Source organism: Chiloscyllium punctatum, chromosome 6, assembly GCF_047496795.1.
Source record: "Chiloscyllium punctatum isolate Juve2018m chromosome 6, sChiPun1.3, whole genome shotgun sequence".
Taxonomy (NCBI): Eukaryota; Metazoa; Chordata; class Chondrichthyes; order Orectolobiformes; family Hemiscylliidae; genus Chiloscyllium; species Chiloscyllium punctatum.
In genome coordinates this window covers 67386668-67411276 of record NC_092744.1, presented here as the reverse complement: position 1 = coordinate 67411276, position 24609 = coordinate 67386668, and the positions used below count along the sequence as shown (strand labels likewise).

At 39.5% G+C, this 24609-nt stretch overlaps 1 protein-coding gene across 1 annotated transcript in view; it reads right to left on the bottom strand.

Moving 5' to 3' along the window:
• Nucleotides 1–6621: 6621 nt before the first annotated feature.
• The window catches only part of snorc (secondary ossification center associated regulator of chondrocyte maturation), a 34023-nt gene continuing 16035 nt past the window's right edge, over nt 6622–24609 (bottom strand). Inside the window, exons 2-3 of the mRNA XM_072572854.1 lie at nt 18087–18260; nt 6622–11127 (exon numbers count right to left, since the gene is read on the bottom strand). Of these exons, the coding sequence (XP_072428955.1) occupies nt 11018–11127; nt 18087–18260 (284 nt within the window). The 3' untranslated portion in view covers nt 6622–11017. The remainder of the gene's footprint in view (nt 11128–18086; nt 18261–24609) is intronic.

Genomic DNA, 24609 nt, shown 5'->3' with positions numbered 1-24609 from the left:
AAAGTGGATTATGAAACTGAGAGTTTGTTTGTCAGAGCATCATTTTGATAAAGCATTGAGATGATAAAGAAAGATGTGCAACCAGAGTTATTGGAAAGAGATTCGGTATATTCAAATGTCGAGAGAAAACTAGAGAAACTCTGTCAGTGTCAGTCAATAGCATTATCATCATTGAATACACCACTATCAACATCTCAGGGGTTACCATTAATCAGAAGCTGAGAGCAAAGTAAAAATGACACGAGAAGACAAACCCCTCGCGAAGGGGGCAGAGGGGAAGAGAATATACATAAAATGGAAGACAGTTGTTAATAGTTCAGGTTCTGAAGTTGTGGAATTCATTACTGAGTCAGTAATGCTGTAAAGTGCCAAAGTGAGAAATGTGGTGTTGTTCCTTTGAGCTTGCACTGAGCCTTATTGGAACAGGAGAAAAACACTAGCAGGAGAGCAGAGTGGCGCATTGAAATGGCAACTAACTGGAAGGTCAGGATCATTCTTAAGGACACAGCAGAGGTGTTCCTCATAGTGATCACTCATTCTGCATTTGGTCTTATAAATGTAAAGGAGGCTGCAACGTAAGCAGCAAATATAGGAAGCTAGATTGAAAGATGTTGGACACAGGGGAGGGAGAAAACTAAAGGGCATACCTCCCGTGATTGCATGCAGGAGTGAGGAAGTATAAGGACTGATGGAGGACCGTGACACGGTGTTACGGAGGGAACAGTCCCTCTGGAATGCTGAGTGTAAGGGAAGATATATTTGGTGGCGATATCCTTGGGAGGTGGAGGAAATGGCAGTGGATGATCCTTTTAAATGCGGAGACTAGTGGTGTGGAAAGGAAGGACAAGGGGAACACTATCATTATTCTGGAAAGGAGGGGAAGAGGTGAGGGCATCAGTGTGGAAAAATGGGTTGGTCACAGATGAGGGCCCTGTCAAGCACACTGAGTGGTGTGGTCTCCTCGATTAAGGATGGCCCTGATGGAATTTGCCGGATGTTACCAGCTCTGCTGGGTTTCTCCAGCACTTTCTGCGTTTGTTTCAGATTTCCAGCATCTGCAGTACATTATTTTTATTTGAGTGACAAGTTGAGGCCAGTAACAATGGTAAAGACCCTACAAATTATTGCTGAAAGGGTTATCAACTTCACTGCTTGGTTTACATAGATGTATGATTCTTCCTTCATGGCAATCAACATTTACTGAAGATGGTATCAGTCAACACTGTGCATGCGTATTACTTCAGGGGACAATATTTTGAGTCAACATAAACTGCTGTGTCACTAGACTTTGATAATATTTTGTTTCTGCTGAGGTATGGGAGGTTTTCAAATTGCAGTATAAGTTTCAAAGAACTGAAACAATAAAATGCCACGTAATATCAATCTACATTTAAACAAGATTAATGAGATCTTTCTTTCTATCCTATAGTTACCAATCATTAAAATTACTTCAAATAACTGAGATTACAATTAGTTTGTCAATTAACTTTCAACTATGAATATTTCAAAAATCTGTAACTGAATCAAAAGTTTATTAAAATAGTGAAAAAGTTGGTGAATCGCATCTCTCTGCATTCAATGTTGTATTAATGAATATGAAATTTCTTATTTGCAGTGGTTTGGAAGCTCTTTACAGAATAAAAAAAATTTGAGAGCTTGGAAAAAGTTAAAAGTCACGGGAGAAATTCACATTTCACCTCAAAGTAAAGGAATTTGGACTGGTGTCTCTGAGGATGAAGTCGTCTTTGTTTTAATTTAAAAATCACACATCACCAGGTTTTCGTCCAACAGGTATATTTGGAAGCACTAGCTTTCAGTGTTCCATATTATTTTATCATTTGGATACAAAATAATTGATTTCATCTGACTTCTAGTATTTTTTAATATGCAGAAGTCCTGTAAGGCTATTTATAATTTTTCAAATTTGTAATAGAGGGAAACCATATATAATGTCATAGATCAAATTGAACAAAACTGTTGCCAAATGCACTGAACTTTACAATCTGACTTTGCAGTGTGTCAAGTTTAGTCAGAATCAAATGAACAACTTTGCAGTACTGCTCTCATTAACAATGACAGATTCAACCAGCATATTAGAAATAGACACAGGAGCATGCCTGGGGCCCTCTCAGGCCTAATCTGCCATTCAATAAGATCTGATGCTTGACCTCATCTTTATTTTCTTGTCCCGTTTCCTTAATTGTCTCAGATTCCAAAAATATAGTTCATCTTTGAATGTGCATAATAACAGAGTAAACTGAGCCATCATAATCCTCTCAGCTGAGAATTCCAAAGATTCAAACCCAAAGAAACTATGACCTCTTGTTCTAGAGGTTTTAGGCAACCAGAGAATTTGGACTGTATGTATCCACCGTGCCAAGCCTTCACAGAATCAGACTCTATGTTTCAATGAGATCACCTCTCTTTCTCTTAAACTCCAGAGACTAGAGACATTCTACTCAACCTCTTCTCTCATGCTAGGAGTCAATCTCGTGAACCATCAGTATATCCCTTCAAAGTCAAAGGCATGGAGAACAAAAATTGCTCACAGGTATTTTCTCCCCAAATCCTAGCAGTTTGTAACTCAAAAGAGGTTTCAAAGAATTCTTAGTGTGGAAACAGGCCATTCAGCCCAACAAGTCCACACCGACCCTCCAAAGAGTAACCCACCTAGACTCATTACTCTACATTTAACCCTGATTGATGCACCTACACTGTACATCCCTGAATACTATAGGCAATTTAGCATGGCCAATTCACCTGACTTGCATATCTTTGGACTGTGGGAGGAAACCAGAGTACCCAGAGGAAACTCACGCAGACACAGGGAGAACGTGCAAACTCCAAACAGACAGTCGCTCGAGGATGGATTTGAACCCAGGTCCCTGGCACTGTGAGGCAGCAGTGCTAACCACTGAGCCACCCTGACTTTTTTCTGTCAACTCTCCGGTTCCTCGGATGCTGCCAGAGCAGCTGTGCTTTTCCATCACCACACATTTTGTCTCTGATCTCCAGCAATCTGCAGTCCTCACTTTCTCCAAATTGTCATTTAAACCCAATTTATTCACTCCCATTGACTGGAGGACCAGTCCCCTCCAGCTGGGTCCTTCAGCCCCACCCCTCAGGTTCAGTAGGACAACTTGTCAAACTATCTGTGAGAAGCATATTATCTATAGAAATAGTGGTGACTCCACAATGTGTTCTTGCTACAACATGTACCAGACTGTATATAGTGTGATGGACCAGAGCAAACTCCCTCAATACGGATTAAGAAGATAACCTAGATCCTAACATTTTTTCATTTTAAAGGTAAGTGTGAGGCGTTGCATTCCAGATACAATTTAATTAGTCAAACTATTCAACTTTAAGCAAAGCACACTTTATTTTTACACAAGTTACAGACATAATTTAGATTAGATTAGATTAGATTAGATTACTTACAGTGTGGAAACAGGCCCTTCGGCCCAACAAGTCCACACCACCCCGCCGAAGCGTAACCCACCCATACCCCTACATCTACATTTACCCCTTACCTAACACTATGGGCAATTTAGCATGGCCAATTCACCTGGCCTGCACATCTTTGGACTGTGGGAGGAAACCGGAGCACCCGGAGGAAACCCACGCAGACACGGGGAGAACGTGCAAACTCCACACAGTCAGTCGCCTGAGGCGGGAATTGAACCCGGGTCTCAGGCGCTGTGAAGCAGCAGTGCTAACCACTGTGCCACCGTGCCGCCCATAATAAAAAATAAAATAAAAGACTTGGATCAACTGTAACTCTGTTGAAATGCTTACCAAAATAATATATAGTAAATATTATTTTGGTAAGCATTTCAGCAGACTTATAGTTGATCCAAGTCTTTTATTTTGTTTTTTTATTATGTCTGAACCACTACTAATTAACTGTTCCAGTACAGCAACATCCCATAAACACACCCTTGGCAAAGGCAAATTCAGCAAAATAGATTGTCTCACATGCGATTCTAACAGCAGGACAACCCCAGCTTTTAGCTGTAACAGAAAGAGGCATAAGAGCTTCCACATCCAGCTTCAAGACCCCAGCAAATGCAGAAAACTAAAACTAAAAATCCTGGTTCTGTGGGAGTTTGACCTCACCAATTCAGGCTGCTCCTATTGTTCCAATTTTCAAAAACCACCAAGGCCTCACAAACTGTTGAATTTGAGTAGTCTGCTTGTCACCTGTGACTCAACCTTTTTTTTAAATAAAAAGAGGAGAAAATACACCTCTTAAAGCCACAGTACTGTCTGTGCATTTCAACTAGGCTTATGTGAGAGAGTGCTGTTTAAGACCTGTGTGGAATTTACTGGTCGTGGCCAAAAAGCCAGTGGCCACCCTGCTGCAGCCATTTTCAGGAGGTTCAGTTGGATTAAGCCCTAACTGGGCACTTACCTTCACATCATTAGACTGCAGGATTCAGAGAGGAGTTGTCCCCAGAAATCCTAGCACAGGGTAGCTATCCCATCTCAGAGTTAATGGCCAATTAGTCTCATGAGGAGCAGTGACTGTTGTGTGCATGGCATCCTTCAAGTTCAAAGTAGTCCTCTGTGTATGGAAATAGCCATCTTCTGGTCTAACTAGCGGAGTCCAGCTGAGTTGCAACTATTTACATTTGCATGATTTCAACCTCCATTGGTGCAGAGGTAATATTGGCTCCAGTGGGGATTCTCAGTTGGAGATGAGCTACTCAGTTAGAGGGAGCTCAGACGCCAGCAATTACTTGGTAAGTTACCTTCATTTCAGTGTTTCTGCTAGCTGCCGGTGAAATACCAGAGGTAGCAACAGAATGAGAACCTGAAATGAGCCTTTCCACCATGAATTAAACAGAATGGAGACAGGAAGCCGGCAGAATCTCCACCCTGCAACTTCCTGCCTGATCACCCCCACCTCTGAGAACACCAACTCACCATCCTGAGATTACATTAAATTGTACCCATGTCAATTAAAGTCTGTATTAAGTAGTACCTGGAATATTAGATTAGTATGTTATGTATGCAATGGAAATTCTAGTTGACAATCACAGGATGGTCAGCACAAAAAGCTATCTAGAATATCGATTACCCAACTACGGAAATATAAATGGTATGAAAGCTAAAAGTCTTTCTCCTGAATTTTTAAGACTGAGCATTATGAAATAGAAATAATACCACTTTGGATTATACAGCAAACTTTATTTTAACCAGCTCCTTATGAACTAGCACTCTTGATAAACCAACAAAAATTATCTACCTCAAATACTGCAGTTTTCCATATTATTCCTTCCAACTATTATAACCTTTTAAATTCATTTACTTCAGTGTAAACATACTTGTTCAATTAATTGGCCACACAAAATATCAACAACTGATTCAATTTTGAGTCAAGTTCTCCTTAAATCTGTGATCTCTGCAACGTCCAAGTAATCCGTTGAAGGTAAGAGGGAAAAGGTTCTCTGATGGTAAGTTTCATTTAAGGCAAAAGTTGCATTACTAAATGATTTGTGATTTACATAAAGTGTAACTGTGATATGTATACCCCCTGCATTATGCTTATATTATTTGGTGTGTGCTTTTACATTGGTTGTGTGGAACTCTTGATTATCCAGCATATTTGAACAATAGGCATGTTCCAAGTCTAATAGATGCTCAGTAATAAGAAGTTTAAGATACATGATTTTGTTTCTGATTTTAATGCTGACCTGAGAATTGAGATCATTCAAATTACAGTGAAACATTGTTGGGTGAATCTAACAAATTGTTCATAAGACAAATAGCAATTATTGTTAAATAAGGCTTGTTGTGCATGATATATTTGAAATTCTGATGTGATACAATTTGGGATGCTGCATTATAGCAGCGTAAAACTGATACTGAAACAAACAACAGAATCAAAGAGATAAAATAGGAATCTGTAAAGAGGCAACAATAATGTTATCAAATAATTTGTTTTTCTTGCGTCATATTCTTCAAGTAGAGATGCAATGTGAAACTGGAAGTTATGAATAAATAAACTACAGAATTTCTAATTCTGTTAAACCTTCAAACCAGTCTTCTGTTTTAAGATTAATTTGATCTTGACTTTTCCAATTTTGGTATTTTAATAAGGTTTGGTGAAATAAAGACCCCAATACCTTACTGAGAGTTCAATGGCTCAGAGTTCAATAGATCAGCATGACTCCTTGTGTGACCCTTCTTAATACTCCGTGCTTGCTGCAGTCAATCAGCAGCTTCCAAAGTAGACTGCAGTTGAAATCAATATCTGTAGGCTAATGTGAAACTAAATAAGTTGTTCTGGCACTTCTTAATGAGTCCTCTAGGTATCCCAATGTCTTTTGGGAATGTAGGAATGTTTAAGTGATCCTTTGAGGACTAGCCCCAGCCTTCAAAACGTACCACATCCTACAATATTTTCCATGCGTTAGTTAAATTCCCCATTCATTGGCATTATACAATTCAACCACAGTTTGAGTATTCGTATTAAAACAATATTATTTTATGTATTTTCTCATGAGGTGGGAGTGTTTCATAGGATGCTACAATATCGCTGTGCTGACACAGTTCAATACTTAGACTCAAGAGAATCACTTCAAAATAGCTAAGAAAGCACAAAGCAATGAAATGTTTACATCATAAAATACATCTTTATCTGTTAACTTCTGTACAGAGTATACAATAAATAAAACAGCAAAACATGGTTGCAACAGCAGAATAGTCATACAGACCACACACAGATGAGCATGATTAAACAGTTCGTGTCCAGCTAATTCTGATGTGGAGCTGCCGGTGTTGGACTGGGGTGGACAAAGTTAAAAATCACACAATACCAGGTTAGAGTCCAACAGGTTTATTTGGAAGTACTTCTAAATAAACCTGTTGGACTATAACCTGGCGCTGTGTGATTTTTAACTTCAGCTAATTCAGCATTCCATGAATTTTGAAACATGCAGCTTAACTAACATTCGAAGGTTGTTTCAAGTTTTAGGAAGATTCAATTGTTTTATTTAGAGACACAAGTTTTTGTAGTTTTTTAAAAAAACAAAGTAAAAAGAGGTTTTGATCTAGTTAGTGTGAAATGATTCAGTTGAAGTAAAATCAAATAATCAAAAGTCTTCTCTGGAAAAGAAACTCAAAGGTTGAAAATGAAAATAAATCTGACAGTACATTGTGATTTTGTTGAATAAAAATTCATGCAAAGTGTTGCAATTCTCAGGAGTGTCTTGGTATTTATCATCTAAAAACTACCTCAGCAGTTGTGAGGTATCTTCAGATGTTTTGAGGTGGTGAAATGTTTTGTGCAATTGTTCATGCATTTCTACGAATTTATTTTAAAAATCAGATTTTTTAAAATGAATAAACCTTCTTGAGTTGACTTAACGTCAATAAGAACATGTTCCAAATTATTCATTTGGATGTCCCTGTTGAAGTAAAATTAATTGATTAAGACATGTTAATGGCCCAGATTTTGCAGTAAAGATGATGGGGAGGGAAATATGATCCCTCCCTTTCCAAAGTGAATCAGATGGCAACTTCCCCATGAGACTTCGGATGAATAATGAAAAATAAAATCAGGACATTTCTGCCTGGTCAGTTCTCCTCCCTGACAGGTGTCATTGCCTCAGTAGCTTGTCAAGAGAATCATCATTCAAATATAGGAAAGATGGGCTGTTGTGGCACTTAGCTTCTGGATAACAAACAAATGGACATTAAACAGAAAAAAGTAGGGCTTGCCCAATGGAAATGAACACGTGGAAGAGGATTTGATTAGTGGTAAAAATTGTAGATCAAAGCCATGGAAGATTGGGGTATCTGGAACGGAGGTGATTTGGAATGGAAACCAGCTACTTGAAGACGACTTACAGAATATAGAGGAAACCAGAGGCAAGTGAGAATAGTGAGAGATTGGAGACCTGAAACAGTTTGGAGGCCAGAAGCAAGGTCATGTAAGGTTAATACCACAAAGCAATATTGCATCCATGTTAAAATGCTGACAGGCTGACCATTGTGCAGAAGATGAGCTAAAATTAATTTCAGGTATGCAACAACAGGAAGAACTATTACATATCCCACCTGGGAATAGATGCTGCTTTAAACTCTGTAAAGAGACTTTCATCAGCAGATTAACAGCATTGCAGTAACAATTGTGTGGTACTAGAAAACTGGAATACCTAATTGGGGTATTCACCTCTGTCCACACAGTAAACATTGTAAATCTAATGGGAATACTCAAAGTGGTTTGATACTATCTCAACATCAGATGGCTTAATGCAATGATACAACTCAGTTGTTCATATAAAAGCTGTTAAGAGAAATTAGGAAAAACAAATCAGGGCAGAACTTTTACACTTAATGTTAAAGTCCTAGGGAGTGTTGCTAAACAAAGAGACCTTGGAGTGCAGGTTCATAGTTCCTTGAAAGTAGAGTCGCAGTTAAAAAAGATAGTGAAGAAGGCATTTGCCTTGCTTTCCTTTATTGGTCAGAGTATTAAGTACAGGAGTTGGGAGGTCATGCTGCAGCTGTACAGGACATTGGTTAGGCCACTGTTGGAATATTGTGTGCAATTCAGGTCTCCTTCCTATCGGAAAGATGTTGTGAAACTTGAAAGGGTTCAGAAAAGATTTACAAGGATGTTGCCAGGGTTGGAGGATTTGAGCTATAGGGAGAGGCTGAACAGGGTGGGGCTGTTTTTCCTGGAACATTGGAGGCTTATAGAGGTTTATAAAATCATGACAGGCATAGATAGGATAGATAGACAAAGCCTTTTCTCTGGGGTGGGAGAGTCCTGAACTAGAGGGCATAGGTTTAAGGTGAGAGGGGAAAGATATAAAAAAGCCCTAAGGGATAACTTTTTCACATAGAGGGTGATGGATGAATGGAAAGAGCTGCCCAAGGAAGTGGTGGAGGCTGGTACAATTGCAGCATTTAAAAGACATTTGATGGGTATATGAATAGGAAGGGTTTGGAGGGATATGGACCAAGTACTGGCAAATGGGACTAGATTAGGTTAGGATATCTAGTCAGCATGGAAGAATTGGACCAATGGGTCTGTTTCCGTGCTGTACTTCTCTCTGACTCTATGACTCTAAGAGAATCCAGAGGAATAGGGGAGGAAAGTAGAACTAATTCAGGATGGAGTACAAAGATGGCACCACATATATAGAAGGCAGGCACAAGGCAGAAAGTAAGTAATTACTTAGTTTTTAGTTACTTGAAAAGAATGATGATATACTGATAATAAAGATAACATGACAGCTCTGCTTAATCTTCCCATTGTACTTGGAAACAATGTCACCTTACATACAGTAATCAAGTTGACAAATTACTGCATGACTAATTACTGCATAAGAAATTTGCTGTTGTCCAGGAAGGCATTCACAGTCATCAAGATTTGTTCTCAGATTTGATGACATTTTAACCCTATAAAAGGTAATTAATTATAAAGCATGTCACATAATTAGTATGCGCATAATCAGCATCTTTACTGCCCACTTGCATTTATATGAGACAATATTTACCAACGTCCAAAAATCACGAGCAGAAATAGACCTTCAAACCTGCCTTCTCTTCATGTTGACTGAAGCATTCTAACTGGACACTTGACATTTCCTATGCCCACTACCATGCTGTCCCGTTCCCACCCCCAGGATCTTACCTGCAGCCAAACCATCTCTTCAGTGAAGTGACACACAGAAGAAACAGGGTCAATCAGGGAGAAAATCTGAAGAGCTCTATCCTCCTCATCACCACTTGCCTTCCCTCCTGAGGAAACCATTGCCAATCCTGTGGATTACTTAATTGCCAATAGAAGGCTGGAAAGCCACAAGTTCGTGACAGTGATTTTGGTTTATTGCGGACTCATAAGCACCCAGAAAGTGGCATTTATTTCCTCTGAAAAAAGACTCTTCATCAGCAATGTGTTACCTTGCTATCAATGACACTCGAGACAGGTTCAACCTTCTGAAATTTCAGGGAAGTACCTCAGCTCATCTCAAAGTTTCTGCTAAGTCCTGTCTGAAATAAGGGCTTCACCATGGAAAGATTTATAAATATGGAAGGATTTCTGATACATCATAAAAAGGCACAGCCATCAAACAGATGGTGCATTCAACGATTCATTTATTTTCGTATAGTCCTTCAAAATCAGATTAATGAAATCTGGTGAATGCTAATTTTGGTATTGTGTTAATAGCACCAAATTGTGCTGGGGTGGCATGGTGGGTCAGTGGTTAGTGCTGCAGCCTCACAACACTAGGGACCCAGGTTCAATTTCAGTCTCAGGTGACTGTCTGTGTGGAGTTTGTGCATTCTCCCTGTATCTATGTGGGTATCCTCCCACAATCCAAAGGTGTGTAGATGGGTTGACTATGCTTAGATGCCCATAGTATCCAGAGATGTACAACCTATCTGGATTAGCATGGGAAAAGCAGGGTTACAGAGGTGGGATGGGTTGGTATGGATTCAATGGGCCAAATGGCCTACATCCACACTGTGGTGATTCTATACTATATTTCTTTTATACAGCAAGCAGGTCAATAGGAAAATGAAGATAATATTGGCATTTAAGAAATCTTTCTGTATGAAGAGTTTCTCTATAACACTAATGGATTGAATATATGGGTCTATGAAAGCAAGTCTAAGAGACTGAAAACCATAATCCATAATCCATCCAGCTTCACTGGAATGGCCATTGTGCAACAAAGGCTCAGCCAGTAAAGGAAATTACTAAGAAGTCATTAACAAAACTGAAAACAAAACTTAATCTAATAACAATAATGAACTCAAATTCTTGTATTCTACATGGGTTCTACACATCAAGGTGTTTTCTGTTGAGCTTCCTCCATACCTAATAATCTTTTATGTTTCAAAATCTATAACACCTGCACCCTTCTGATAGTTACTGTCTATGTAAATATCATTCTGAAGCAATATGCTCTGAAAGTAATTGGGTTAGTTCAATTAACAAAACAAGAACTAAAGGCAGTAAGTAACAGCAGTGTCTATTATTAACCATTTATTGAGCCTAAGATGCTGACAGCTTTTTCACGGTGATTATGATCAGGCTGAACAATACAGACACTCCAAGGACTGCAGCAATTACAATGGCGGATATTGCCCCAGGTCCCAGTGATCCTGCAAAACAAAAGGAAGCATCATTTCAGCATAGATGAAACAACATGCCTTTAGTTAGCATCTATCACAGTGTTAGGACACCCCAAAGTGCTTTACAGGCAATGAACAACTTTGGAAACTTTGTCAATGTTGTAATGTCAGAAAGGTGGCAGCCGATTTGTGCACAGAGAACGCTAACAAGTAGCCAAATCATTATGTTTATATGATTTCAGATGTTGATTGAGAGACAAAATATTGGGCAGGCCAATCTTCTTAACCTGGGGACAGATGGGCATTGGTTTAATACCACATCTAAAAAACAGCACCTCTTACAACGAAGCACTCTTTCAGTTCCACATCACAGTGTTCGCCTATCTGGGGTTTGAACCCAAAACTTTCTCACTTGGAGTGCTATTCAGTGAGCCCGAGCGGGTACATGAAACAATAATAATGATAAAGCTGTTGGACTTAGAGGATTATTGCATTACTGTTTTTTTCAGTCTTGGCACTGTTATATGAATTGCTTTCTCTGACCGCCTTCCACTTCTAAGTTGTTTCTTTCGAGTTTTGCATATCCCACCTTGTCAATACTTCTCTGTGATCAACTGATGAGGGGTAAGATTCGAGCAAGCTCAGTTAGGAAGGTTATTTTCATCACTTCAGTACTCTTGAAAGGAATTTGGGGAAAACTGTAAATTCCTTCCCAATTCCAGTTGATAAAACACCTAAAGTAATCTCAGCAAAGGCAGTTTCAAGAAGTACTATCTTAATTGGAAACTGTGTGGCCAAATTATTTTCTCCTAAGGCAAATAGAGCAATAGAACTGCACATCATTTTGACAATGTTATTACTCACAGGGAACATGTGCATCATCTTTTTATTGTTGCAATATTATGTATTTGTAATTAGATAACAACAGTTTTGCAAACCAACCTTAATTAAGCTAACTCTCCTATACTTGACTCTTCATTGTAATCACCAAATCAAGCGATTTGAAAGATATTGTATTTTTATTACTTATATAGAAAGATCAATAATTTTATTCATTGTGCCATTTATTCATTTATTCTGCTATTAGTACTAAGACTACATTCAAAATTCATTCAGATTCCAGGGATACCTTGTCTAGTACTCCAAAACTCTTGGGTTATGATTTACTGCAGGAGTAGACACGGTGGCTGAAATGAGCTTGATTTTCCATGGCATATTTAAGAATGTTGCCGATAGTAAGAACTGATGACATTGCAGCCGGAGAAACTGGGCAAACAACTGTATATGTCTCTAACCAAGCTGATTTTGGGGTTGTGAAATTAACAACACAAAGAGACAAGTTTCTACTAGAATGAATGAATTCCAAATGGAATGGAAGAAATATGGAGAGAGAAAGAAAAACTGGATTCAAAGAAAAAAACACAAACATAAAATAAAATAAAAGCCTATTTTTACAAAAAAAATCTATGACCAAAACATGAATTAGGGAAATTTCAAAGTTTATAAGGTATAATTTCATTGTCGGGGTTGGTATTAACACATGACATTATTAAACAGTAACAGTACATGGGGTGAATTGGACAACCCACCTTTCTTTCATGAGTTCAGCTTATTTCTAACATGGAAGGAGCTTCCCTCCATGAAATTACTTTCTAAAAGGTTGATATCTGGCTTCACAAAACTAAGCAACATATTTCTGACAGTAACTTTTACATTTCCACTTTAACCTTGCATCTGCTCTTGTCTGAAGCTGCTGGAGAAGCCACAGAAGTAGAAGTAGTTAGTCTAGATCTATGACATTTTTCCATAATTAATTGAGCACCATTAGCCCCAGTGTTATTTTGACAGCAAATTTTGGACTATTATACTCTACTATTTTTTAATTTATTATTCTAGGTTACTACCTCATCTTGTAACACCAGAGGTAATTGTACAAATGTACAATTTACGCCAGGTATGTAAATTTGCAAAATTATTCATGTTGATTCTGTGGAAATGTACATGTTGATATGCCTTTAACAACAGTATATCTCTCTAACTGATAGTGTGTTGACAAAACATGATCATTTACAACCTTGATAGTAATAATCGTAGGACCGAGTGCTGCAGAAGCTTAGATTTACACTTCCAAGCCCTGAGGTTGCAACTGCACAGAGTGGTGAAATAAAGTCTTCACCATGTGCTAATGTTTCAGAACCTACATAAAAATGGTTTAGGGAAATTTTAACAGTTTCCATCAGGTAAAACAGGAAGCACAAACTGTTTCCAATTGAACAGTAAATTGGCAAGATGTTGAAGTGATGTTAAAAACCATCACATGAATACTGTAAGGAGTTTTTTTCCTGAGGTTGAAGTTGAGCCATATTGTTGAATAAATGAAGCAGTTTTTTTTCAATATCTAGTCATTCTAAACCTAAGCTGAGTACTCAGCTTTGGTACTGAATTATCAAAAAAGGAACTGAAATTGATCTTTTCTACTTGTTAACTTTGAAATCCACAAACTTACTGTTAATACCTTACAAAAGATCACTGAATTAGATGTTACTAAATCCAAAGAATAAAAGTTCTAGAAATTTAGACAAGCTTCTCAGCAAATAATGAGGACTTACGGTACTCCAATTTTAACCAGCACATAATATTCTAATCCTATTAAGGGGTCTCTCAAGATAGCAATAAAAATATTGTGCACATCAAAATATGGGAATGAATGCTAGTGGTTTTAGGACAGGAAGAAATAACAGACGGGGAGAACAGAGTGGAGTGTGTGCAAGACCACGAAGGAACTTAAACACAAAAATCTGAGTTTTAACATTGAGGCATTGGATGGCTGGGTACCAAAGGGCCAAGTAAGCATTAACGTGAAAGAATGTAGACAGTAGAATTTTGAATATACCCTAGGGCCTGAGAATAACCCAGGGCACCGAATGGTGGCCATCCAAGTAAACATTACAGTCGTCTATCATGGAGCTGGCAAACATTCTGGGCGAGAGTTTCAGTGACAGGTGCACTGGAGCAAATGTGGAGAGGACAAGGCAACAGAGGTCCTGGAGATGGAGATGATTTTGTCTGAAAGCTTAACTTGGGATTAAATAGCATTCCATGGCTATAAACAGAATGGTTCAACCAGATGTGGTGGTCTGGAAGAGAGAAGGAATTGTTGGCCTGGTGACAATGTTTATTCAAAGGGTTGAAGATGATAGCTTCAGTTTATATGTGCCAGCACGTGTGTTCGGGAGAGTGCGGTACTCAACAAGAAAACTCTGTTTGAACTATCTGCACCAGAGATTGTATCAGAATTCTTTTTTATTAACAGTTACTGATTGAATCCATCCCTTGATCCACATTCGAGACAAGTATCAACACAATCATCTTCAGTTTCATAATTTAACAAGGTCACATCATAGATGCACTTTTACATGCTGCAATCTGGCAATTTTTTTTAAGCTGCTGGCCTAGATAAGATTTGAAACACAGAAGTGAGGTTCCATTAATACAAACTCATGCCTAACTGCAGCAATATGACAATTGGTGCAGCGATGCACTCCATACAGATGTGTGGGCACTGAAACAAAGTGTATTTCATTATGACTGGCATAGTTTATGCTACTAGCTGCTCACAGTGTGGTTTTCTTTACATTGGGAAGACCAAACACAATCTGGGTAATTGTCTTGCAGTACACCTTCACTCAGCCTGTACCCACCTGTACAACTTGCTGCTTGTTTGTCATTGTAATTCAGCATTTTAGTCTCATGCTCATAATTCAATCTTCAATTTGAATGCACATTTCAGGAAATCCATCTAATCTTCTATTCAGAAAATTTATAGCCTTTTGGATCAACACTCAGTTATAGAGTCATAGAGAGGTACAGCATGGAAACAGACCGTTTGGTCTATCTTGTCCATGCCTACCAGATATTCCAAACTAATCTAGCCCCATTTACCAGCACTTGGCCTGTATCCATCTAAACCCTTCCTATTCATATATCCATCCAGATGCCTTTTAAAACATTGTAATTGTACCATCCTCCACCACTTCCTCTGGCAACTCATTCCATACATACACCAACCTCTGCGTGAAAATGTTGCCCTTTAGGTCTCTTTTAAATCTTTTCCCTCTTACCCTAATATATGCTCTCTAGTTCTGAATTCCCCCACCCCAGGGAAAATAGCTTGATTATTTATCCAATTCATGCCCCTTGTGATTTTATAAACCTCTATAAGATCACCGCTCAGCCTCCTTGTCCACTGTAATTTTTGCCTATTGCCAGTATGTTTCTTGGTTTCGTGCTTTTGGCTTTAGACAGATTAGCTCTTAATTATACCAATGACACTTACGCTCGACTAATACCTGTCCCTTTACTACAACACCTAACTTTGCTTTTTTTTTTCCCCAATGACAGATTTGCCATTTAACCATTCCACTCTCTAACCTGCCCTTCCTTTTTGTTCTACTTGATCATTCCCCCATTTTTTGAACAGCCTAAAATATTGCTAAAATGTTTCTACCTCTCTTCAGTTCCAAGGAAGTCATATGGGACTTAAAATGTTAATTTTGTATCTCTGTCCTTAGATGCTGAGCTTCCCAAGCATTTTCTATTTCTATTTTGTATTTCCACCATCTGCAGTATCTTACTTTCACTTCTTAATATTGAACATAATCATTGCAAAAAGGAGACATACAGTCAAAACCATGCATCTTGCACTCATCAGGATAAGGATGCAAGAAAGCAGTCTTGGAAAAGGAATGCTAATTCAAACCACATGAGAAAAGAGCCCTAGTTAGTTTAACCAACTTCAACACAGAAATATAATAAAATACTTAACTGTTTGTAGGTAGACTCTGATTGGTCAAGGTGTTGCCATGGGGAGTAGAGCACAGACCGACATTTTCCCTAACCTTCTTTCCAATGAAAAATATGCAATGTTCATACAAATTCATTTTTCTTATAACAAAGTGGATCCTATTATATATGACGTATGTAACTAATAACAACTAGCCGGGTTTCCTATGTTACTTGTGGCACAGATCACTGCTGCCCAATGGCAGAATCATACCTAATATTGAACATGATGTTCTGAGTCTTGAAAGCACTGACTTACTGAGCACAATCAATCAGCTTTTTAGATTAGATTCCCTACAGTGTGGAAACAGGCCCTTCGGCCCAACCAGTCCACACCGACCCTCCGAAGATTAACCCATCCAGACCCATTTCCCTCAGACTAGTGCACCTAACACTATGGGCAATTTAGCATGGCCAATTCACCTGACCTGCACATCTTCGGACTGTGGGAAGAAACCCATGCAGACAGTCGCCTGAGGCTGGAATCGAACCTGGGATCCTGGTGCTGTGAGGCTGCAATGCTAACCACTGAGCCACTGTGCTGTCCTCTATGAATTTTGAACAGGATGTGTTGCTACCAGTTGGTAGATGTTTAGCCTGGATACCTGGCATCACACTGGTACTGAAACACATATCACATTATTCATTTATGCTGGATAAAACGTGCTTTTTGGCACGATGGCAGGATCTTATTAGCGGAGATATTCACTTGTGGGCTTACTGCAAGACAGCTAACTTCATGTTTTCTGCAGATGTTTGAGATACCTTCTCCTTCCAAGCAATCTGAGCAAGACTGGGCACCATTCAGGGTCAACAGTGGTGGCCAGCTGCCCTTTTATGGATATTCATGATACACAGACAGAGATAATTTGATCAGGGTCACAATTATTACACAAGATGGTAACCATGAGAAGTGTTTCTTTGATTAAATGACTATTAATCTCCTACCCCTTGCACACATTTGAAAAGTGAATGACGTTAATGCAACATTGAATCTGCAGCTGCATCAAAGAATGTCCTTGTACAGCTTGATAACCTCTATCCTGTGTTTATATGTTCCATTTCAAGGGTTCAATCAGTTAAGTTCCTTATTCTTGATGTATCAGTTGAGAAGTTTTCAAATGGGTTCTCTACTACTATCCAATTTCAGCATGTGTTTCACTAGTCGATATACACGCTGAAATTTCTGCTACTTCATGCCCTCCAAGATCAGTCTTACTGGCAACCTCACGAATATGGACATAGTCATCCGTTCACCATGTAAGCTTGACGCAGAGTTAGACCATGTGAAAACCACACGTGACATCACTTCCACCCCCCCCCCACATCAGTGATGACGCCACCCACACAGCGACTTCCGCACTCCCCCTGCCCCCCCACTACTGCCATTTAACCCCACGTGAAAACTGTCCTGCTTCACTCCAATTGCATTAGGCAAGGCTCAATCATTCTCAACCAAAATGTGGAGCAGCCACTGTTGAACTGGGATGGACAAAGTTAAAAATCACACAACACCAGGTTATAGCTCATACTTCCAAATAAACCTGTTGGACTCTAACCTGGTGTTGTGTGATTCTTAACTTCATCCTCAACCAAGCCACACTTGTAAACCTCTGAATGCCAATGTTAGATGTGATTCTGCTATTGGGCAACATTTACTAAATAATATAGACTGTGCTAAGAATTAAACAGGAAACAAGTTTAAGTCTACCAGTTGAGCTCACAGTCTGATGTATTAATACATGCTAGAGGCTATATTTATTAATACAGAGGACCCCATTTCATGTAGGCAAAAGGAATTTTTATTACACATTTTTAATTGTAAAAAAGGGTTAGGAAGACTGTAAATCTCTGCTTTAACCCCCATGGCAACATCTTGACCAATCAGAGTCTACTTTGTTGATTAGCAAATTAAGATTGACAGTTAACTGTTGTGTCTCCACGCCAATGATAGCCCAACAAGTCAGCATTCACTCCTCATGCTAGACATATTGGTGTTCCTTCTCCAAGATTGGTGTCTTGACTCCTCATCCTGATAAGTGCAAGACAAAAAAAATGACTTTGTGTCTCCTGTGTGCATTTTGTTTTGCTTTTATTACAACGAATAACCAATTTTAAAAATGTAAACAATGATTCCCTATTCTTACCTCTCTCCACGGGTTCTGAGTCATCTGGAAAATATCCATAATCTGAAGTCATTGAACTGTCTTCTACAGAGTTTCCAGGAGTAACCGTCTCAACCGCACCTCCTCCTGAGGATATCTCCAAGGCTTCATTAGGAGGGACCAGAACAAGAGGTCCCTGTACTTCTGAAGCGAGACCTGCAAGCCAGAGTGTTTTTGCAAATTCAGTTTAACATTTCAAAGATGCAACTTCTCTCAAACCTTCACCTTGCTGAATTGAAAAGTGCCTGCTACCACCGATTTGTACTTGGCAAACATACTTACCTTTACATTTCATAATCATTCAAAAAAAAAACCTTTACTTATGACACACAGTTTTTAAAAGGAGAAATGTCTCTTTGTAAACAGAGTTGTTTTGATAGGTAGGAACCAGTGTAGAAATTAAATATCTTGATGTTTATTAAGTTCAAATGCTTACGTCTCAGAATTCCTCATCAGTCACGAAGAGAGTTAATCTCCCTGTAATGCACTGAGTGGTAAATTAAAACTTATACTTTCCCCTTTGAATTAATACACATACAGAAGCCCCTGAGCTGGCTCACTGTATTTTTCTAAAAGGAGTTTAATGCATCTGAGCTGCTAATCAAAACACATCAGCAATTAGGTTGCTGAATCCCTTTATCAATTGTACATAGAGTTAATCATGTAGAATTACATAAGAGCAGAACATCCATCTTAAATTACACATGAGCCTCCTCTACACACACAAGTTCAATAATGGTCCATTCCCCTTTCCCATTAAACCTCTTTTTGAATTCATTAATACAATCTGCTTCACCCACTATCTGTGTCAATGCATTCCAACTTTCTATTTAAATAAATTCTCTCTCAATTCTTTATTTGACCTGTCAGTGGGTAACTTGGGCCAGGTTTTCTGAAGAATGGCAGAATTCCCTTTTATACAATAAAAGAGCTCCAGGTTTGTGACAGGGTATTCCTGTCAGGGGTCCTTCACAAATGGAGAACCACCCTTCTATTCTGACAGCTCCCTTGTAGGGTAGAAGGGTTGAAGGAAGACAAACCATATCCCTTTCTCACTGCAGTCAGTTGCTGCATTCTGAAATCTATAAAGTTCACCATCACAGACACTCACTTTGACAGCACCCAAGAAAGGCCGAGTACATTAGGTTACAGCATTTGGAAGGTAGGGTGCCAGGTTGGTATAGTGCCAAGGATTTAGAAAGCCAGTTGAGTTGAATGACAAGTGGGTAAGTGGGTACGCATGCCAGATAGGCAGGACGTCAGGGTACAAAATGTGGCAGATGTCAAGAGCAAAGCAGCAAGTTTAACTGAAAAACTATTTGAAACGTTAGCATGGGGCAATGGGCTGAGAGTCCTCCTTTTGTACGATATACATTAATCCATAAGATCTCTTGATAAATCAAATTGTCCTGTAATACCATAAAGTGATGCAGTTTATGTAAGTCAGGTAGTTGTCAGATATTGGATCTTTTGGGGTTTGGGGTGGGAGGAGGTTGGTATCTGTTCTCGGGCTGGAGGGAGGACATTAGTCATCGGATCCTGGAACTGCGAAGGGCGAGTGTGGTGGTGATAGAAGGGGCATTGGGGCTGCCAGTGGAGGAAGTTGGTGAAGTCCAGGAGTGGGGGACAGGGGAGGGGTGGGCTTAGGTCTGGAGGCTATGGAAAGGTGTCAAGTTCTGCACTGGGGAGGAACGTGGACATTGGGTCCCAGGTATGGAGGGAGTGGGTTCGGGAGTACAGCATTGTTCAGGTCCGAGGGTAGCACTCAAGGTATGGGTGTTAGGGGACTGCAGGAAGTGTCATTTTGAGAGGAAAACCGGTGATGTGAGGTAAGTTTTGGGTCAATTGAATGGTTAGTTGGTGTTTAACATTCTAATACTTCCTGAGTAATTATTAGCTGCAGCAGAAGTCTCTGAATTCTCCAACTTAAGTGAAGAATTTAGAAGGGTTCCTCTGTATATGTTCTAGTGGTGACTCTAGTGGGGTCCCAATTTGACACTCCCATCTATACTTCAGAATTATGTGGCCATTGGAAAGTCCAGACCCTTATTGTTATGACTTCATGTTCTGAACTCAACAATTTTAAATAATTCTTCACAACCACCCTACTAAATTCCTTCATTACATTAAGGACCTCTGTCCAGTCTGTCCTAATGCTCTGATTTTGTTTCTAGAGTAAAGAGTTCCTGCCATTCAATCACTCCAAATACTTTCATCCTTTCAGTGACAATGTAAATTGTCCATAGAATTATTGGCCAAAATTCAGTCCACTCCAGGAAACATCATTCACACTCTCCTACTTGGCAGATGGCGTCAAGCAGTTTGAAATTCTGTTCCTGAGCTTAATTTGCTGGTGAACAAACACAATTCTGTCAAGGTGCAGCCCCATTCTGGAGTCAGTCTCCCAGGTCATCCACAACCTTGGTTTCTGATAAAAGTCCCTCACAACCACAATGCTATGTTCACTATATTGTACATAGTGATGTATACCACATTTGGAACGATTAGAATTAAAGGAATAAACCATTTTTCTATGCCACCTATGGTTGATCAAAAAATACATATGAGAAACAAGAAACTCTCAATTGGATATTCTTATATAGAGTCATACAGCACAGAAACAGACACTTTGGTCCAACCATTCCATGGCAGAACCATAATCTCAAACTCAACTAGTCCCAACTGCCTGCACTCGACCCACAAACCCTCCACACCTTTCTTATTCATGTAGTTATAAAAATGAATCAAAATAACATCTTATACTACTGAAATGTGATAACTGTATGAAATCTAGAAGTAAATCGAGAAATAAGCCTGGATCTCATGACCCACACTACTTTTCATCCACCATTTTAGAATTTGATATATGAAGAGATCTTATGGACTAACGTATATTGCACACAAGGAGGATACTCAGCCCATTACCCTTGTGCTAACTTTTCAGTTAGTCTTACTGCTTTGCTCTTTATCATCACTCACATCTTTGCTGCAGTTCAATCAGTGAGCTGAGAGTGATTTAAAATGATTGCCAACCCTGTATTCCATTCCAATGATCATCCGACAATGATTGTATAACTCATACAAGAGAAACTGCAATTTAAACCTAAAGAGGATTCAGCTGTCCATCTGTATTCCCAGATCGGATCTATTTTGCAAATGTACTGCAGCTAGGTCTCTATTTCATGCAAATGATTTACATTTACTCAATAATAAAGTTTATACACACATGGACATCCCTATAGAAATCCTATAGACACTCCTACTCCTTATAGTAGTGGTAAGCAATCATTCATTGCCGAGCACTTTTCTTGCAAGCAAATATATTTGTGGTGCTAATGCATCAATCTTAATAATGATGACAGTTGCTTTTTAACTGAACTCAATGTGGAAAATAGGTACTTGCTGAATCTTTTATACATGCATAGCGTGAAGCAGTTGCGGGGTGGGGGGGGGGGGTGGTGAGGTGCATTGGTTATTAGACAACTATGGCTGACAAAGGAAGTCAGGCAATGCATCATGGAAAAAGAGAGAGCCTATAATGTGGCCAAGAGCACTGGCAAATCAGAACATTGGGATGACTACAAAAACAAACAGAGGATAACAAAGAGAGAAATAAAGAAGGAAAGGATCAAATATGAAGGTAAGTTAGCCACTAATATTAAAAATGATAGCAAAAGTTTCTTTCAATACATAAGAAACAAATGAGAGGCTGCTCCAAATTGATGCAGGAAGGCTAGTGATGGGAGATAAAGAAATAGCTGAAGAACTTAATAAATACTTTGCGTCAGTCTTCACAATGGAAGACATGATAAATATCCCAACAATTAAGGAGAGTCAAGGGGCAGAGTTGAGTATGGTAGCAATTACAAAAGAGAAAGTACTTGAAAAGCTAAAAGGACTAAAAATCGATAAATCTCCTGGCCTGGATGGGCTACATTCTAGAGTTCTGACGGAGGAAGCTGAAAAAATAGTGGAGGTGTTGGTTGTAAACTTTCAAAAGTCACTAGAGTCAGGGAAAGTCCCAGATGGTTGGAAAATCGCTGTTGTAATCCCCTTGTTCAAGAAAGGATCGAGACAAAAGATGGAAAATTATAGGCTGATTAGCCTAATCTCGTTTGTAGGTAAAATTCTAGAATCCATCGTTAAGGATGAGATTTCGAAATGCTTGCAAGTGCAGAGTCGAATTAGAGCAAGTCAGCATGGATTTAGTAAGGACAGATCGTGCCTGACAAACCTGTTCGAATTCATTGAAGAGGTAACAAGTAGGTTAAGCCCAGGGAAATCCAATGGATGTTATCTACCTAGACTTCCAAAAAGCCTTTGATAAGATGCCTCACGGGAGGCTGCTGAGTAAGGATGAGGGCCCATGGTGTTCAAGGTGAGCTACTGGCATGGATTGAGGATTGGCTGTCTGACAGAAGGCAGAGAGTTGGAATAAAAGGTTCCTTTTCAGAATGGCAGCTGGTGACAAGTAATGTCCTGAAGGGTTCAGTGTTGGGGCTGCAGTTGTTCACTTTATACATTAATGATCTGGACAAAGAGACTGGGGGCATTTTGACGAAGTTTGCTGATGATACAAAGTTAGGTGGACAGGCAGGTAGTACTGAGGTGGTGGGGAGGCTGCAGAAAAATTTAGATAGTTTAGGAGAGTGGTCCAAAAAATGGCTGATGAATTTCAATGTGAACAAATGTGAGTTCTTGCACTTTGGAAACAAGAACACAGGCATGGACTATTTTCTCAATGCTGAGAAAATTCATAAAGCCAAAGTACAAAGGGATTTGGGAGTGCTAGTCCAGGATTCTCTAAAGGTTGATTTGCAGGTTGAGTCCGTGGTTAAGAAAGCAAATGTAATGTTGTCATTTATCTCAAGAAAGCTCAAATGTAAAAGCAGTGAGGTGCTACTGAGACTTCATAAAGCTCTGGGCCACATTTAGAACATTGTGTCCAGTTTTGGGCTCCACACCTCAGGAAGGACATACTAGCACTGGAGCATGCCCAACAGAGATTCACATAGATGATCGCTGGAATGGTAGGCCGAACATATGATGAATGGCTGAGGATCCTGGGATTGTATTCATTAGAATTTAGAAGATTGAGGGGAGATCTAATAAAAACTTACATAATAATGCATGGCTTAGAAAGGGTGGGCGCTGGGAAATTGTTTCCATCAGAGGGGAAGACTAGGACCCGTGGGCACAGCTTTAGAATTATAGGGGGTCAATTTAGAATGGAAATGAGGAGACATGTCTTCAGCCAGAGAGTGGTGGGCCTGTGGAATTCATTGCCACGGAGTGCAGTGGGAGGCCGGAACGTTAAATGTCTTCAAGGCAGAGATTGATAAATTCTTAATCTCGCAAGAAATTAAGGGCTTCGGGGAGAGTGCGGGTAAATGGAGTTGAAATGTCCATGACCATGATTGAATAGTGCAGTGGACTCAATGGCCGAATGGCCTTACTTCCACTCCTATCTCTTATGGTCTTATATTTTCTGGTTCTTGATGGTGAAATAGTGCCACCTGCTGACATTGCCATGTAATATCATAAAATGGACAGCACATTCTTTCAATACAATGGGGATTGCACAAGCCCACACTGCCAACAGGTGCTTTAGACTGTCCAGGTGCAAATGCATTGTGCCATCTGACTTCCCCACCTTGTTGTTCCATCCTGTAGCCCCACCACCCTCCTCTCAACACCAACACCAAACAATGAGCAGAATAAGTCAGATTGCGTTATAAAATAGATCTGCCTGCAAATGTTTAAACAAAAGTCATTTGAGAAGAACAATGTGCCTCACATTTGTGAATTGATAATATACTGGAATACTAAGGAACTATACTGTCCTGTGCATATTCATGTAAGCACATGTCCATGTTGTCACATGACTTACACCGCACAACAGGCTCTGTACCAAACTAAAAACCTACCATAGGCAGCTTGGGGAGATTTGTGAAAAACATTCAGTATCAGTTCCAGCATTTGTGTCTAAATATGTTGACTATTTCTAAACTCTAGGAACTGTAAGATATATCAGAATGTATGTGAGCTAAAACCAAGCATTACAAACAAAATAAATGCTGAATTAGTATGAGAGGGGCAACCTGAAACCGTGGTAGAGGGAAAGAGAAAGTCAAAATCATGTGAAAGTGAAATTGCCACCACTAAGGTGATGAATAAGTAGCTTCAACACAGAACAAATTCGCAGACTGATGTTGTGGAGGCTTTTGAAAACTGTAGCCAATAGGGCAAGTTAATATTCAGAACCTTTCTAAGTCAGTGAGGAAGGAAGGCCTTAGTACTCCTTTACTGGGCAGCACAGAAAGGTTTCAGTTGTTTTAGTAGCTGGAGCATACATGAGGCCGACATCTAAAAGCCCAGACAAAACCTTTGAGAAAGTCAGCACATATAAACAGCCAAAGTCAAACCTGAGGAGCAGGAGAATCGATGTTTCGGGTGTGAGCCCTTCATCTGAAATTCCTGACCTGCTGTGCTTTACCAGCCCTGC